Source organism: Melanerpes formicivorus, unplaced genomic scaffold (assembly GCF_026170545.1).
Source record: "Melanerpes formicivorus ecotype bairdi unplaced genomic scaffold, bMelFor1.0.p_v2 SCAF_30, whole genome shotgun sequence".
NCBI classification, from domain to species: Eukaryota; Metazoa; Chordata; class Aves; order Piciformes; family Picidae; genus Melanerpes; species Melanerpes formicivorus.
Window position 1 is genome coordinate 559,575 of NW_027142382.1, and position 19,464 is coordinate 579,038.

General features: G+C 38.2%; 1 protein-coding gene across 3 annotated transcripts in view; it reads right to left on the reverse strand.

Annotated features, from left to right (window-relative positions):
• TAB3 (TGF-beta activated kinase 1 (MAP3K7) binding protein 3) overlaps positions 1 to 19,464 on the reverse strand; it is a 44,271-nt gene that overhangs the window by 13,649 nt on the left and 11,158 nt on the right. For all 3 annotated transcript variants that reach the window (XM_068155044.1, XM_068155042.1, XM_068155043.1), the window contains exon 2: positions 2,177 to 2,365. In XM_068155044.1, coding sequence (XP_068011145.1) covers positions 2,177 to 2,278 — 102 coding nt within the window. In that variant the 5' untranslated portion in view covers positions 2,279 to 2,365. The remainder of the gene's footprint in view (positions 1 to 2,176; positions 2,366 to 19,464) is intronic.

Sequence of the window (19,464 nt, forward strand, 5' to 3'; positions counted from 1 at the left end):
CAAACTAAAACTATAATGGGGAATATAATTTCCCTTCTTTTTTTTCCCCACTCATTTTAGCTTAACCTACTCTCGCTTAAAAAAAAAAGAATATATGAATGACAGCTTTTTCCAAGAGTACAATCACTAAGAAGTATTTCAGGTTGTGGAATTTTTTCTCCCCCCAGTTTCTCTTACAGTAGCCTATATCAGCTGTGATTCAGTTTTTAATTTAAGCAGTAGTATTAAAAAAAAAAGAAAATCACTTAAAGTTCAACTTCATCTGGCCCTCAGAATCCTAACTTTATCACCTGTGATCTAAGACTGGTACCTTCTGTGGCATACAGCACCTCCTAACAAAACAAGCATGCACACATTTATACATACACACACACCTCTGCCTGACTTAGTGTAGTAAGATTACCATTCTAAGGAATATAAATTAATAATGGTTTCACATCTATTTTAAACACTATCACTATATAAAGTGCCTTTGCAACATCATTTTCAACAGCCTATCCACTGGTTGAAAAGTCACAGTTACATTTCTTTTCTAAAGGGCTGATAGTTAGTCATATTATTAACATATGTATTTGCATACCAGTGAATAATAAAGTGAAGATGACTTCCCCAAAAGTTCATATGAATTCATTATCAAACACATACACACTGTCCCTGGAGGTGTTAGAAAACAAGTAGACATGGCACTTGGGGACATGTTTTAAAGGTGTTAGGTTAGTGTTAGGTTGGTGGTGTTAGGTTGACAGTTGACCTTGATGATCTTAGAGATCTTTTCCAACCAAAACAATTCTATGATTCAGCATCTTCTTAGGTGAAGATTTACTACTGAGCATTACAGAAGACTGAAGAATCCAGCACTCAATTACATACGGCTCTCACTCTGTAAGTATTTCTTCTTGACTACTTCCCTTCATGCCAAGCTCACCTTCTAGATCCCAGGTATCAATAGAAATCATAGAATGGTTTCTGTTGGAAGGGATCTTTAAAGATCATCTAGTACAACTGCCTCTGCACTGAGCAGGGACATCTTCATCTACATCAGGTTGTGCAGAGCCTCAATCCAAACCGACCTGGAATGTTTCCAGGGATGGGGCATCCACCACCTCTCTGGGCACTCTGTTCCAATTTTTTGCCACCCTCACTGTAAAAAATTTCTTCCTTATATGTAGTCTATATCTTTTAGTTTAAAACCATTACTCCTTGTCCTGTTGCTATAGGCCCTGATAAAAAGTCTGCCCACATCTTTCTTATAGGCCTCCTTTAAGTACTGAAAAGCCATAATAGTTTTCTCCTAAGCCTTCTCTTCTCCAGGCTGAACAATCCCAACTCTTTCAGCCCTTTCTTCATAGAAGAGGTGCTCCAGCCTTCTGATAATTGTTGTGGCACTCCTCCGGGCACAATTCAATATGTTCATGTCATTTTTGTGCTGCCACAGTACTTCAAGTGAGGTCTCACCAGAGTGGAACAGAGTGGCAGAATCACCTCCCTCATCCTGCTGGCCACACTTCTTTTGATGCAGCCCAGGATACAGCTGGCATATCCAGATGTACCACAGGAAAATTAAAATCAGACCACATGGCAGCCAGGCCTTGTAATAATAACCAACATGACCATACCAAGACAGCATGCTTAGAAAAGTTCACCACTACTGTTAGCCACTTGCCATCTAAACAGGACTTCATAATGAGAGTCTTCAGCTTCCTTAGGTCAGTTCATAAGGGTAGAGGCAGAGAGAGCACAGGCAGGATAGGCCTTGAATTATTTTTTCAGGGTTTGGGATATGCTTGTCAAACTGTCCTGCTTTAGGATGGTCTGCTCTAAACCTCAATTTTTGATAGATCCAAAATTCACACTTGTTTAATTCTAGAGCACATAATGAAAAAGATTAATGGAAACCAGATAATGTATCTTAAACCAAATAAAAAGTAGTCCATACAGGCAGAGGCCAGATAGACAATGAAGAATAGTCAGTGGGACACCCCCCCTCCCCCACCAAATAAATCAAGAATGATAAACTCTTATGTAACTAAAAGATGGGACAAAAATGCTAGTAGCGGAGTATTCCACCTTTTCAAAACAAAGTCAGATTAAAATATATACGCCATGTATACTGCAGAGAAGAATTCTCATACTCCAAGAATAAAATACATAGATTCTTAAAGATCTTTTACCATACCTGAAGCATGCACTGAGATACCACCCCTTCAGGTATCTCAGGGAAACGTTGTCGGAGATCATGGAGTACCTGCACGTCAAGTTGTTGACTGCCCTGCGCCATGCCAGATCGATGATGTTCAAGATTACCAAAAAATGGAAGTCAACAGACCTTCCAATGATTGCGGTCTTCTGAGGCTTCTGACATTTTCTGTAAGAAAGCAGGCACAATACATTAGTTTTGAAGCCATCACAATGATTTTTCCTCCATCCCCAGCTGCATACGTAAAAGAATGATTCCATTTCTAGATCTAGGTGTCAAGAGAAACAATGGCTTGAAATGCAAGAGTGAGAATCATCAGGTCTCAAACTCACATTAAAACACCTATCACAGGTATGTCCACACGTCATTTCATTGGAACGTGCTAGTTCAGGTCTTTACACAGGCCCACTGTGCTAACATGTAGGCACGACCTGAATTAATCCGATTTGCACAAAGTAGTCGAAGTGTTACACATGTATTTCCAGTAAAATCCTGCAGAGTTTATAGAAAGGTCTGTGGTTGTCACAAGGCATGCACGTCTTTGTTATCTACAACGCGCTACAAATACCAGACTGGAAACTAAGTAGCACAATTATCCAAAAGTACTCCTTTAGTAATAGAGCCTGGATTCTTTCCTCTTTACTACAAATCCAAGAAGTTGGAAGCAATTTTTGTGAAACACAAAGAATTAAACAGAATTTAATGAGTCTTTTTTAGTATTATAAGCAGCTACCGAAGATTTTTGTAAAGCAGCTATTCTATTCATAGGAATATTAGTGACAATAATCCTTCCATTTCAGAATTCTTGTGTTCAACTGTGAAAAGATTCTATCTGGACTTCAATACCCAAGGAGTACTAGAAGACAAATACAATCTGAGCCAACAAATGCTTTCCTTGTCTGTGGTTTATGCTCTCAGCAGTAAGCAAAAGATAGCTGAAATCTAAGTAAAGATTCACAGACTTCTGCGTGAAGGTGGTGCTTGACACAAGGTCACGACACAGTTATCTTGTACCAACTCTGGTCAGCAATGGGGAAGTTGTGCTATGATTCAGATAATTCCCTTGGAGTAAATAAAGGCAAGCCGATACCAAATGGCTGTTGAATTGGGTTTATTAGATTGGACCAGAGCACAGGGAAAATGGGAATGAAAACGAGAGGAAAAAGTAGAACAAGAAAGAGGATGCGAGACAATCAAGGAGCAAAAGGAAGAGACACCACTATTTTGTGGGTTCAGCAAGAATTCTCACAGGAAGAGTTCCAGGTTCTTGGCAGCAGGTGCACACTTGGAAAAGGGGAGGCCCTCCGTAGCAGCAGCGGGAATGAAGCAGTGTGGAGCGGCGCAGTTAGAGGGAGCCGCCTGGAGCAGTGGCAGGAGGGGAGGCCAGGTGGTGCGACGCTGACAGAGCGGTGCTGAGCGGAGGGAGCGGTGCAGCGGAGAGGGCTGTGCGGAGCAGAGTCCTTGCGCCCGAAGCAGAGCCATTGTGCCTGCTGCAAAACCTGTGGATGCCTGGCAGCTGCCGTTTCCTCATCACCCTCCGGCAGGGCAGGGGCGGCGCCTCCAGCTGTGCAGCGTGCAGTGCGCACATTGGCCTTTCAGTGGCGCTGTTGCAGAGGTTTTAAAAGAAGGAAAGCGGGAGCTCCCACCTCCACAAAAACTACTTCTGTTAAACCAGGATGTCAGGCCAGGCCACGTCACGTCACACCCCGTGTGAGACAATAAAGCAATTGGTATTACACACACAGAGCCCCTGGAACACATCATTATTGTTAAGCTTCAAAAACTTTCCCAACCTTACTACTCAGCTGAATTCTTAACTGCAGCGAATGTAGGTTTGTCTACAAAACCACCAAGTCAGACATCAGTGAAGCTGGTGTTCAAGTAATGTATCAGCTACTCAAACCCTCAGGTATAAATGTTGCTCACCTCAACTGTGCAACTGTGGGTGGCAGATAGTGCAAGTATTCGAGTCAGCTTTTCACTTGTTAGCTCAATGCCTAATAGCTGGCTAGAACTGTACAACACGTAGAATCATAGAACATCAGCAAAAACATACACAGCTTCCTGAGAGTCTCCTCATTTTCACAGGCAATAAAATAGAATATATACCATCAAAGAAATAGAAAATGTCAGATATAGGGTACAAATTATTTGGTGTTTATTATTATCATCATTATAATCACCATCATCACCATTATGATCATAATTATCATTATTATTTAATAACTACACCTTTCTTTTTCCCCTCTTTCTAAAAAGTACTTCCTTTCTCTGAGAAGGGGCAAAAGAACAACCACCACCAGAACAAAACCAGAAGACCATTCCACTATCTGGCTACTTTGCATGTGGACAGATCTTAACTTACATTAGTATTCATTAATGAATACATATGCTTACAGGAAGGGTTGCTCTCTGTTATAGCTGATACATTCTAGTATCAAGTATTACATGTGTCACATCACACTCTCTCAAGATAAAAGGGACAAGTTTAAAGAACAGAGAAATGAGAGAATGATACAGCTGTGATTTAAGAAATGCTACAATAAACTTGCAGTGTATAATCACAGCGCAGTTCTGGCCACTGCAATCATGCTGCAGACCCGTTTTATTTCAAAAGGAAACAAGTTTTCACTACCAGAAGAGCCAGTTGCTATCTGCACTCACGGTAGGGGACATTTTATCAAACTTAAGTTTTTGTAAATGACAAACATCATACTCTGAAAGGCAGACTACCACAAGAATTCTCAAACAAAACCTCTCGTGCTCTGTGTTTCTAGACAACGCTCTTTTTCCCAGGATGTTGAAGAAAGAGCAGTAATGGAGCAGTGCCCTACCAGAATGAATTGCAGTTAAAACCCCTGGGGAATAACAATGACAGTATCTGAAAATATGCAACAGAAAATAATTCTAAGAATTTCATCTGTGTGAGCAAAAGCTTTTGCATCACTTCTCTCTTCAAATGCAAACTCAAATAACAGAATCACAGAATCAACTGTAACCCAACTACCGTGACTACTAAAACCATGTCCTGAAGTGCCACATCTACATGCTTCTTGAACACCTCCACAGATGGTGACTTCACCACCTTCCAATGCCTCACCACTCTCTCGGCAAATTAGTTTTTCCTAATGTCCAACCTAAACCTCCCCTGGCACACCTTAAACCCATTTCCTCTCATTCTAAATGTAACATGGGTGAGCAGACTGAAGATCTACTAGCAACACTTATGATCTAAGCTAATAATATAATAAATGGATAATTTCTTTGCTGTTATTCTAAAGCTTCCTGAATATGTCTGGTGAGTAGAGTTGTAGCACTCAACATAATTGTGATAACATTCATAGCTGGTCAATAACTGCCACAATTCTCTTCTAAACACAAATGGGTAACAGAAACTTCCAATTCTCATTTTGAAGAGTTGAAGATTTTAGCCTTTACAGTTACACAGATAGGTTTGAAAAGTCTATATAAATCCCCAAATAATTGTCTTGAGAAGCATGAACACACAATGATTCAGAACTCCTTGATTCCATGGCTACACTATTGTGGAAATCTGTTATTTTTCAGTCAATACCACAAAATTCACTATTGTTATATCAAGGAGCCCAGCATGTTGTTCCACCTATTGTCCAGGATTTTGTGTTGCCTTTTCTTCTTGATCTGCCTTCAAATGACTGCATATTTTTCACTGTAAACAGGCAGAAACTGGCTGGAGTACAATACTTGTTTCCCATATCTCCACCACAGCAGGCAGGTGGAAAAGCTAGTTGTTCAGAGACGCTATAGTTTACAGTACATACTACATAGCTAAGATGCTTAAACAACAAGAACCCCTGCTGAGTCACAAGAAACCAGGAACGCAATCCTTCAAGCTTCTTTCTTTCACAGCATGCACAACATGAAGGACATGCTGAGGTGCACTGCACCACCAGTCTTAAAATCACAGGAAGTCTTCTGAGCTGACAACATCAAAAAACAACTCCAAGTCACAAAGAGAGCAAGATGATTCACCTATAACTTGCAAAAATGGGTTGAAATGCATTTCACAAGGATGGAATAAACTACTGTTCCTACATATACAGTAACTGCAAAAACAAAGGATATTGTTGCAGAATTGGTTAACAGACAGAGAGGCGACCTTGGAAACCACTAGTGTATCTGGGAGATTATGCAAAGCATGACTCTAGTCCTAAACAAGTACACTAATCAGTTTTTCACACCTTTTGCATGCCCAAATTGTATGTACAGGAAAACAGTATCTAAAATTTGATCTTATTTCCTCAAGCCATTTGTGTATCTTGGAAGCTAAGAAAACAGTCAGCCGTCCCATCAATCAACTGGTGTCTCTTTTCTGAAAGAAAGAATTAAAGAGTGGAATTACTGAAGTCTTGATACTCCCCACAGGTGTGCTCAAGTACATACAGCAGGAAATTAATTTCTCTGTTATTTTTGAAGCACCAAATCACCTAAAAATGAAGATACATGAGTTACCAGTAATGAGATCAAGCTGAAAATAAATTAGATCAATACACACTATCTGGAAGATTATAAACTACGTGCCATTACAATGTACACAGCAATCAAAATAATTCCTGAGTGAACGTCCAGAAAAGATGACAGTTTCTCAGGCCTCAAATTAAAAGGTTATTGTTAAGAGTCTCATAACAACAGTTAGGCCTTGAAGGATAAGAGGGAAGAAAACCCAAGAAAACAAAACACAGTGAAAATCAAATCAGTTTATATAAACAACTCCTCAAAGGCACCCCACTTCTAAAAGTTTTATGTAAGTTCTTTCATCTTAAAAGAGTATTTAAATGTATGTGGAAACACAGATGAATTTAAGTACAGCCAGGCAAAACCCATCAAATTTTCATTGAATACTACACAAATGTAATTCTTAAATCTCACTGTCATAACTTCTAATCAAATGCATGCTGACACCCACAGGTGATAAGGGGATTTATTGAATGGCATTCACATGAAATCAAGCCAATATTTGTAAATTATTTTCCCCCTCATGTCCTTCTCTTTTTGACTGAAGTGTTGAAGACATATTTTGGCTTTCAGGTTTGCAAGTGAAGAAGACATTTTTTCACTCAAGCACTCACAGGACAGCTCCTTCAAACATTTGCACTGGACTGACAGGCTTTTAGCCAAGAAGCAGGAGACGGATTCAGAAAGCGCTAGCAAGACTGGATTGCTCTATTCTGACTAAAGATTGCAGGAATGGTAGTATGAAGATACCACAAAATTCAGGCAAACAAAATAGTACAGCAATATAAACTTCTTAACTATGGAATCTTCAGAACAGAAAGAAAAAAAATATATTAAGAAAACTGAAATAAAAATGAACATGGATAACTTCTCCACCAAACAAAAGTGACTTTGACCTCAGAGACATTTAAACTCATCTGCAGTAAATATGAAGTAGCAAATCCAGTAAACAGTTACACAATCCCAACTTATGACAGTAATTCTTAATTGTTATCTGCTTAAATATCATTTACCAACATCAACAACACCTTCCTGTTTGTATTTGCTACTGGTAGTTATGCATAAGCCTGAGGAACACTGGTATTAGCGCTGCTCAGAACTTCACTCCTGTTCTGAGCCACACAGAAGAGTGAAAACAGTCTGGATACTCTGCCTGAACAGGATATTTCCCTATTTTTTGGGTAGTGAATAGAAGGAGAACTGTGAAGCGTGACAAAATCTGTGGCAGAAAAAGACATAAAATTCTAAAATTTCATTTAATTAATCTAGATTAATAGAGAGTTCTACTTTCACAAGAAGTAGCAGCGTAAATAAAAATGAGATTGTGTCATTCATCAAACGGAAGAAAAAAGAGTAAAATTGGAACACTTATTTGTAATGATTCTACTGAAACATGCCACTTTGTTTTCAAACCCATGCCACGCTAAGTGACTGCACAGAATTAGTTCTGATGACTATTCAAATCTTTTGCTCTAAATTTCTTCATTAAAAGGAAAGAAGTTGTAAGTGCATCTTATGAATCCTATTCCTTCTTGAGGTAATGTCAACCCATGAGACATTTCTCTCAGTTTGGCCATGCCAGCTACCTGTTAGCTCTAGAAATTAGATTTTCAGTCATGCCACTGCATTTGCTGAAGTTGGTTTTAGGAATAAGTTAATCTTTTTGAAAAAGAATTTTCTCTACTCAGAAAAGCCTTTTAGAAGAACACATCATTCATGCTCAAAGCACAAAACCCCCTAGCATTACTAGACTCGCTTGACAAAGTAATATTACTTAAGTAAACAGTAAGTAAACAGCAAAGTACACAAAGTGCTTAGCAACTAGAAAAAAAAAGTTTTAGGTTTTTTTTTAATGCAGAATTGAAGAAAATGGGTTGATTATTACTAACTAATATTAGGACATTCATGTTTCATGAATCTTACTACTAGATTCCTAAATTAAAGGAATCCTATGCTATGGAAATAATCCAACCAGAAAGTCACCCAGGTTTTGAACTTGAGTGTTCTCCTTTACCAGGCACAGCACACAACAGATTCTCCAAATACCCTATTATTTTCCCAACTGTGAAAATGGTTTCATTTTACAACAACGCTGTGGAAATCGTCACCTGAACATGAAAAATCACCTTGTGAATGACAGTTATATCAAGAACATGAGAAGTGTTTAAACAAAGACAAGATCATGGTGAATGACCTGCCAGATGGGTCAGCTCTGCCCAGAGGTAGCAATTGTTCAGGGGGTGTGGTGGACAGCTAAGAGAGGTGGAGGTCCCTCAGTGCTGATTCTTGTAAGCCCACTGGGAAGCACCTGGAAGTCACATATGCATTGTAGTGTGACAGGGGTGTGGGCCAGGTGGAGCTACAATGAACGAACCAGGAACAGTATAAAAACCTTGAGTTATGCCAGCTTAGTGGGAGAACATCACTAGCAACACCACTAGGAACATCACAAGCTGGGGGAACGTCACCTGGGACATCTCAGGTTGGAGGCAGCAGCCCAGGAATATCCCTGTCCCGATCCCCATCCCACCCACTGAAAAAGGACCCCAGGGTAGTAATTGTTTCTCCATCTCTCCCACTCTTTCTCCATTCTCTCTGCCTCTTCCTTTCCTTTTTCTTCTTTCTTTGTTTTGTTTGTAAGTAATAAATAGTCTTAGTTTGATATATGAGCTTGTTTGTGTCTCAAATTTCACTCACGGGAACGTTCAAAAGAACCGTGTCTCCTTCCTGACTTCTGGATCAAGACAAACATAGAGATGCAAGCTGCACTTAAAAGATTAGCCTACTTCCTAGAAGCACCTCTAATAAACCCTGTGGCCCAAGAAAGACAGTGAAATCATCCCACCTCTCACATAAGTAAAGTATCACCTATTCCAGCTTCAGCATTGAAATTCAGCAATTAGTCCCAACCATTTATTACTGTTTGGGAATTAAAAAACCAAAACAAAACCCAAACACAAACCCTAAAGACCAAACCAACAAACAAAACAAAGCAAAAAATCCCACACAAGAACCCCAACCTCCCAAAAAATCCCAAAACACTAATGACCAACTTGGGCAACTGAGGTCCCTAGAAACTATCTTACTGGAAAAGTATCTCAAAGTTGTTATTTACACACATGGGTGTAAATTGAAAATTATTCAGTGAATTGCCCATTTGTTACAGATTCTTCAATGAAATTAACATATAAGCAAGGACTGCTTAAGGTGTGGATGTCAATCTATTTTCTAGAACAGATCTGAACAAACTTGCACTGGCTCCAGAGTCATGTAGAGAAATATGGCTGCTCTCCACCAAGGATGCTAAGGTTTACTGCATGTGAGGCAGCATGAAAAAGCAGTGAGATAGTTGTAGTGTGTTACAACTCACAGACAACTGAACAGCTTTCTCTACCTTTCTTCTCACTCCAGCCAATTTAGAATAAACCTTTATTTAGAATAAACTAAACCAGGTTGGAAGAGACCTTCAAGATCATCGTGTCCAATCCATCAACCAATTCAACCCACCTAAACAACTAACCCATGGCACCAAGCACCCCATCAAGTCTCCTCCTGAACACCTCCAATGACAGAGACTCCACCACCTCCTTGGGCAGCTCATTCCAATGGGCAATCACTCTTTCTGTATAGAACAATGAAGCTGAACTAATTCAACCTGCTAGATTTAAAAAACAAAATCCACAACACAAAAAGAAAACAAAACAACAAAAAATCCCCCAAATAAACCAACCAATCAAAACCCACAAAAAGGTAAACCCACAAAACAAAGCAAACCAAACAAAAGAAATAAAATCTAACCTTTTTACTAGTTTAGTAAGCTTTCCCTGCACAATGCATCCCCTTCTGAATATCATGCCACTGTGGAAACGAGGGAAAAAAAGAGGAAAAAGGGGAAAAGGATACAGGATCAGGAACAACACCACCCTCTTTACAGCACAGGTAAGCCAGTCGATCAGTTAAAGCAGTAGCAAAAATACACCTTCAGCTGAAGCAGACTTAGAATAGAAAACCAAAACTGTTCTTGTATGAACAGCATTAAGTCAGGATGTGGATTCTGTCAAGTGCTGTCAATACTGGAGTCAGAAGTTGTGTCACTGCAAGAATGCCAACTGTCAGCTGAGCTCAGAAGGTAACACCAGCAGCAGCAGGCTGAAACTGAAACTGTACTTCAAACTCCACGTCACTTCCCCACAGTCCATGAATACTGTTCTCTACAGAAATGCTTTCTGAAAACTATGACAGGCCAACTGATTGTAGGTAGCCAGCTCTTTATCACTGATATGATTACACCTTCTACATTTATGATCTCTGTTGACACATGCTTCCCAAGCCTAGAATATTCTCCATACGCTGTACACCCGTGGTAAAACTTGAGATGACAAGAAGGGAATTAGCTCAGCCAACAGATTTAGAAAGCATATTATTAGACAGGGTATCAGTAGCTTTTGTTGGGGTTTGTTTGTTTGTTTACCTAACACTGTGATTTTAACAGATAAATTATTATGGCCAAAGTCTACATTAGTTTATGATCACATTCCAATTCTGCATTTCAATACTGAGCAGAAGTTAAGGTGTATAATTACTGTGGTGCTTCCAACAATGCCTGCAAACACACAGCTGAAAAGCTGCCAAATAGCAAAACTTCTGTGAATTAACTTGTATAAACTCATGGAATTTGAAGATCATCATTCAAACTAAGCTGCTCCACACAAAGGATTACCTAAGGAAAAACACGGATTTTAACATCCTACCCATATCTACTATTTAATAGGCACCTGCAGTCAGTTATAGCCTTGTAAACATGCCCAGCATGTGACCTGGCTGCAGATACAACCACGTAATCTCACCTCTAATCCTTGAGCAGCCTCTGGAACCACTTCAGTCTTAAATTCAAAGGTGTCTGTTGTAGAATACTAAACTGACTGCAAATGGTTTAGTCATCATGCAAAACTGATACTGGAAATCACACAGAGAACAATTTTGTATGCTAATTTTCCTTTATTTAACCATTCAAATAAACAAAACCAAATAACTCACAAATCAATCCAGCTAAGACTTTGGATAGTTCTCGTAGCAAAGGAAAGCAAATCCTTTTATGGTAGCATGAGATCTTTATATAAAGATTTGCTAGCTGGAATATCTTAAAATCTCAGAAATACAAAACAGAAAACTGTTGTAGCAGTGCCAAGAAAGCAATTTTTCCTCACAACCCTCTTCAGTCACACACTCACTCTGTTTAAACATGATGTATGGCAACAAACCAAAGATTACTTTTCCCTGCAACTGTCTGGCTAAAACAATTTTTAGGACTACATATAGTTCAGAACAAGTCTCCCAATTCACAAATCACAATGATTGTTTGGCTTTTTTACTTACAAAGTAATACATCCCACAGCTTTGGAACTGTATTGCTTCAGAGTAGAAGCGATATGGACAATAGAATTTAAAGACATTTTGTTAGTTCGTAAGGACATAAAAAATTTAACAAAGCAAAGGAGAAGCAGTCAAGATTTCAAGTTAAGTCCAAGCTCAACTGTATGCTGCTGTCACTGCTCTGAATGAACGGATATGTACCTAAAAACACAACTTCATGGTTTGGCAAGTTGTCTTATGATGAACGTTCATTCACTCACTGGTATAAAAGAGCAAGAGATTCATGAAGCTCTTGGATGGTAGGAAGGCAATGTGAAGTACAAGGAAGATATATACAACAAAATAAAACTACAAAATGGAATGTAATTTATTGAAGTCAGCATGATGAGAATATTCATCTCACACTGATGAAAGGATACTGCAAACCAACAAAGACATGCCATCTATTATTTGTGGTTTCTGTATTTGTATTTTTTTTGGGGGGTGGGGGTTGTTTGAGGGGGCTGGAAGGAAGGTTGTTGGGCTTTTTGTCCCCATTAGCTTATATTTAAGTAATGATGAGTTTTATCCATGTTTGAAAATATTTCCACAGATTGTATAAAAGAGTAATATGTGATATGACGTGGTGTGACTCCATCACACAAAAGCAACATGTGGTTCTGAGGTTGGAGAAACCTGGATGGAGAAAATCCATTTTTTGCACAACAGTGACACTGCTCAGAAATAAGATTCAAGCATAATGTCATTTCATCTGCAGTTTGTAGGCAAGCACATTTGTGATACAGATTGTTAGTAAAATAAAAAAAAGTCATAATTAAGCACTATTTCCTCTTAAGCATGTATTTTGTGTTGGTTTATGTGCTTTCTTCCTTTTCATTATTCATTTATCTTAGGAGTACTGTTCTATGAAGTTCTAACATCTTCAAAAGTAAGACAAACCTCATTCTATGGTCTTGGTCCTAGTTTCAGTTTTAACAATTACTAGACACTGGAATTTATACTTGAGGGAAAGTGAGCTAAAAAAATCCTGCAAAAATACTGGACTATTAATACACAGATTGTTCCAGAAGCTTCTTTCTCAGAAGTGTGAGATTAACATTTCTCAGAGAAGAAATGTCTCTGAATATTGCTATAGATACTAAGAGTTATCTGCAGCTCGCAAGTCTGAATCTTGAACAGCTCAACAGGAATTTAACACTGTTCCATCCTAAGAGATTTTTGGTAGCTCCTATACAAGGTAAGTGATTCTCAGCATTAGCTCCTGCTCCAACATCATAAATTCATTACTACATTTTTAATTTGATTGTAAGACATTCAGAACAGGCTTTGTTGTAAGATATAGTTATACCAGTCAAAGTACAATGAGTCCTTCCACAAGAGACTTCCACAATGTGTAACAGTGTTTACTTTTGCCTATCTTCAGAACAGTAAGTATTCACTAAAGCCAGAAGTTTCCAAAAGTCATGATTTAAAAATATAATAACCAAGCTGTTATTTGCTTTACCCACACAGAACTTGTAACATTTCAGAGTTTCAAAGAGCTATTCATATAATTAGCCTAAACATCTCCCCAAATCTTTCTTCATCTTCCCACTTTGACTTGGGTTTCCCCCTATTAAAAACATCTGCTCCAAATAATTTAATTGCTATCAATAAAGCTGAAAAAGGCTACAGTCCATTTGCAGAGTAAAACCAACATAATCTCCTGTTAAGTCATCTGAGCCTGATGATTTCTCCATAAAAGGCACATTGCTGCACTTCATGCATTCAGGGCCATACCACTTGAATTTTCAAGCAGATATTTATTTGTGTGGGTCAGTAAACAATTTCACAGTGAAGTAAAAGCTTGACCATCCTCTGAGAGTCAGCTGAAGTTGTACAAGAACTGCAACATTTAAATTTACTCCTTTTAGTTAACCATTAGCAATAGGATCAGTGATTTATGATAAAATAAGCTAAAAAAATATATAATAGATTGTTCATGCTACTAAAGCAAACTTGAACTATCTGAATCAAGTCATTCTTGAGGGAGAAAGAGGAGAGTTCTAAACCCGCTGTCTGAATATCAGGATTCCTGCTTCTGAAATATGCCTACCAGACACTTGTGATGGCAGACAGCAATAGTCTTGTAAAGTATAGTTAAAAATAACCAGAGTAGCTTGACTTTTCTGTTATGCCATTGATGAGTTCTTATGTGATAAACCCTGAAAACATTCTGTGTTGAACACAGTAAGTCAAAGATTTCTACTTTGTTGTTACCTGGATATACAAAGGAGTGTTATAGGACAGGACCAGACAATTTTTGTACAGGGTGTCTTAAAGTTTCCCATTTCCATGCATCAATTTAAAACTAATTGCAAGGCATATTTATATCTGTAAACAAATATTCATTTTCCTGCAGAGACAAAAGTAGATAATAACTGACATTAGTTTCATTATAAATGACCTGCGTAAGTCATGGGCAGCCCATCTAACTGATGGCAATGCAAAACCAACACCTGTTGCAAAGACTGGCAACATACAATATTCACTACAACTCTCATACCCAAGATGACCGGTTGGAAAAGGAAATAAAAGGGTACCAGGGAGCAAGAATGCCTATACAACAGTGTTTCCAGCCTGAGTACTATTAGCCTCTTCTCACTTTGGCCACCTTGAATTAGAAGAGAAACCCTGAACTAGAAAAAAGTGCGGTTGAGTGAGGGGATGAGAAAACCTCATGATCAGATCCCTACCAAATATATACTGAGGAAACAGAGGAGGTAAGTGGCCAGGCACATATAAACAGGAACAAAAAAAAAAAAATCAGGTGAGAGCAGATACAGAAAAAAACAAAGGCTAAGAGTCATACAGAGCAATGCAAAAGATTATCAATGGTACAGAGAAATACAAACCACATATCCCCATACTTTTCAAGTTCTGAATTAAGCTTTGGTGTCCTGACTGTGTAATTTCTTTGGCATGACTAATTGCTATACAATATAGTGGACAAATTAAGCAGCATGCCTGTCTTTTCTATCATTTCAGAAGAATTTGTTAAGATAAGGAAACGTAACATGTTCCTTGCCTATTTTGTGGTACCTTCTGATAAGTCTGCATGAGTACCCACCCATAAGGGTGTCACAAGAAGAGGTCACATTAAGAGACTAGACATAATATTACACTAGTTGAATTTATTTTACCTATATGTTTATTCCAAAGCAGCATATTAATACATTGAGGTTATCTATAACTATATGTGTACTTGGATGCTTGAAGAACTACTGTACTCAATTTCCCAGCAAAACAGCAAGGATATATATACACACACATATGTGTATGTATGTATATATATATATGTCATATAAGCCCTACATTAAGCTTTTTCTGTCTTATCTCTTCCCTCCCCCCCCCCCCCCCCCCCCTTGGAGACAGGGAAGGAAAAGTGCCTAAAAATCAGATTTTTGTTTCTGCAACACCAAACTGTTTTCTATTACAGCCAAGCTCATCTTCTATTAACATCATCTTAAGATGAAAAATTTTCTCTCAGCTTAGCCCCAGATGGGCTTTCTGAGATGTGCCTTAGACACCACACAATGTAGACATTTGAAAATATTTTCATTCTGCATTGGCTTCAGAATTGTCTATAAGGAATACTAATAGGATATAAAAAAAGTCTGGTGGAAGGAAAGCTGTGATTTTCCTTCTCTCCATAAGCTAGGTTTATGGTACAGCTGTTGCAGTGAGAAAACCTGGTAGTATAAAGTAATGTTTAAACAATCAACACTCAAAGCTGTAGCTGCCCCGTCTGTGGAAATGCTTCAATGGCAATTCTCCATAAGCAAGTCTAGATATCTCAGACCCACTTGTTCCATTATCTTGGGTCAGAAATAGGACAAGCCAAAAAAGATAATGGAGTGACAAGAGTATGAATGCACTGATGCATTCCTGCCAAAATTATTGTGTAGCTTCAAAAAATTTGGCAGTATCCAATACCTTTACTTGATAAAAGCTTTAGAGCATCCCCTTCTTTACAGAGAGCCTGGCACCACACCAGGTGTTTTAACATCAGAGACAGGCTGAGAAAATAAGACAGCAACACTAAAAGGGCAGCCACCAATGATGAACTCTTCCTTAAATTACATTAATTTCAAATAATTTTCACGCTATCCTGTGTGCTCTGGGCAGAGGACAGGACTGGAACTGATTTTTCTAATGATTAAAGTTAGAATCTTTATGAATTACAATCACTCAAAGGTCACTCATATTCCACACAAAATGCTTCTAAAGACCACACTCTACCTCTCCCTCACTGTTGGTTGGGTACGAGGTGAGAAAATTTCAGATTTAAGTGATGAGATCAAGGCAATTCCTGGCTGCAGCATGCATCACTTTTTGCATGCAGCAGAGTATAAAAAGACTAATTTTGTGAGGATGGAGCTAAAGCCCTCTTTCACAGGGCCTGTGACCATAAGCTATATAGCAGGAACATATTAAACAACTCTGTGGCTTTATAAAATTCAAGCTTACATCATAAAAATTAGAGGGGAAGAGATCCTTTTTTATTAGCCAGTCCTTCCACAGCTGACACTACATGGCTGTCTGATGGCAAAGTTATAAGCAAATTTCATTTTCACCAAGTACAGCTACGGAAATAAATAGGTAAAAATCTGCATATGGGACAAAATGAAGCACATATCCTGAATGTTTTTGGAATCAGTATTACTTGGCTTTTCTAAGCATTTCATTCACAAGTGTGTATTCATAATTTCAGCTTTTATACCTAATTTTTATTCCTAACGACAAACATTCTACCAAGTGCAGGTTAGACATGCACATTAAACACTTAAAGCAATCAGCATCTCTCCAAAGCCAGATCATTTCCACACTGATCTGCTCTACTATACTCCATTAAGGTTGGTAGGATAAACTGTGCTGATTCGCTGATTTCATTTCCCTTTTAGGAAGCTATCCTCATAATCCTGCTTTAGAAGAAGAAGAAGAAAAAAATAGAGTTCAAAGACAGCTTCAACCTAAAATAGTAACTCACTCATCCTACTCAAAGAGGTTTGGATTACTTCACTTTTCTTGAACAAGGTGATGCTGTCCAGAAGATCAAGGTAGGTGCATCCAAAAGTGCTGCTCTGTTTTAAAGACGTCTCTGTTCTTAAGGGCTATATGGAGTCTTGTGGAAAACTTACTAAAGCAATAGCAAAAGAACCGCTTGAAATACTCTTACACTAAGTTGCCCTAGCATTTTGTGCTCTGCTCAGTGCTATTCATCTACACAAGAACAGAAGAGTGCAACAGATATCCACACAACCGTACTTCAAGTGGTCGCAGATCCAAGCTACAAGAATGTAAAAGAATGTAAAAGTCTTTCTTTCACCTGTATGGTACAGTGGTTTCTTTGCTTAGATGTCATAGCAAAAGAGAAGATGTGGTATTAAGTTAGTTCTTTAACCCATCTCTGAATTTATTTACTGTTAAGAAGTGGCAGGGTCCATAAATTTTGTAGAGTAAGAATGCCATCTCTTGATTCAGACACTATGAATTTCTATCTGGAAGACAGGCTTTTTTGTCAAACTCCATGGAGCATCATTTGCTGAGAATGCAGAGGAAGAAAATCAAGGTCATGTATCTTACTGCAAATCAAATGCAGTCTTGTATACAGCAAGAGATTAGACAGCAGAAAAATCTGAAGTTTAAAATAATTTCCAGTCATCCTCCTGCCAACCAAACACACTGACACCAGAGTATTCCCCTGAAGCCAGTTAACTGGCAGATAGTGTCTGCCCTAGACACAAGCAGCACAAAATGATAGATTTGAACATTTCAGAAACAAAAAAGCACTTGCAAGTGAAAGTAAGTTAAAATAAAATTGTAATCTGATGCCTTGGTTCTGAAAGCAGCCACACCCTCTGCTTAACCAAACAGCCCAATTGCTTCTTCAGAATTCCCACAAGCACTAAACAAACAAATCACAGCTCTAAGCATTTGCATGACCTGGACTCAATCAAGTGTATGCTTTGGATTTTCTCCTCTTTTAGAAAAAAAGAACAATGTAGGAGCTGAAACCTTTGACATTCACAGTGGTGCTTAAGCACAAGCCTTTTTTCAGAAGGGTATCTACTTTATTCTTACTTTGTTCTTCACATCATTCTCCCTCTACAGGATGGACAGCAATGCTATGCTTCTGGACAGTAAACACTAATACTTTGAGACACAATTCAGACCTATCTGAAAATTAGCTATAAACATACTTCCAAAATTCCATAAGCAAGCACACACTGAGAATAACTATGCCTAACAGGACTATGTATTTAAAACTTGGTTTTCAATATCCTGAATGGCCAGAGGAGTTGAGCAATACCATAATAGACCTGTTAGACTATGTATCACATGCAGATTCTCTGTTCCTTTTAACTGCTGGATAAATATGCAAAGTATTTAGAGATCACTGTAATATGGCCATTCCTTTCACTCAGCATCAGACTTAAAAAATAAAAATAATTCACCTTTCCAAACCCCCTTATGGTACAAAAGTCATTGATTCTTACCTTAACAACAATTTCACATAACCAGCTTTCCATTATAGTAAATCAAATTCAGTACTGTTTACAAAGTTTTGATTTCTTCTTGTATGAAAGAGTGGAATCTTCTTTGAGATTATATTTACCTGACAATCACAATCAGAAGAGTACCCAGTCACCAGATTTACCTACTAGCACAACATTCAGCAAACTTTTCTGCCCAGAAGGACTTCTAGGCTCCATTTAAGGTAGACAAGACCATGGACATCTGAGGCATGCTAAGTCTCCATATTGTGTGAATATTTTAACCTATGGAGTTACTCTTAATTCAACTACCTTATTACATCTTTTGTCTAACTGTCAAGTTAGTTAAAAAATTCACACAAATATGAATACTTGCAAGGGAGAATGTACATTCAACTCTGTACATAACTGCTCAAATACAGCATCTCTATTACTTTGATAAATTCTCAGCTTCCTACACTCAGGCATTCACTTTGATGAGAACAACTTTCTACATATTTGAAAAGTAAATTAACTGACCACAGACAAAACACTCTTCTAATGAGACAGTGCCTTTCTAATAAACAATTTTCCAAGTATGTGTTAAAGGCATTCATTACCATAGTTATACAGACTCATTCAACTGACCTGATTCCAGAACAAACGGAAACCACGCATAAACAAAACCAGGTATACATTTAAGCAACAAGTTCAAACACTGTAATATTGACTATTTACTTCATGTACACCAAACTTGTTAACAACTAAACAAGGTAATAATTTGAATTTGAATAATTTGAATGCAGGGTGAGTATTAATAGATTATTACAAAAGACACCTTTTGAAATTCAAACAATCGTGTCACTTAAAAAACTAGGCCAAAGA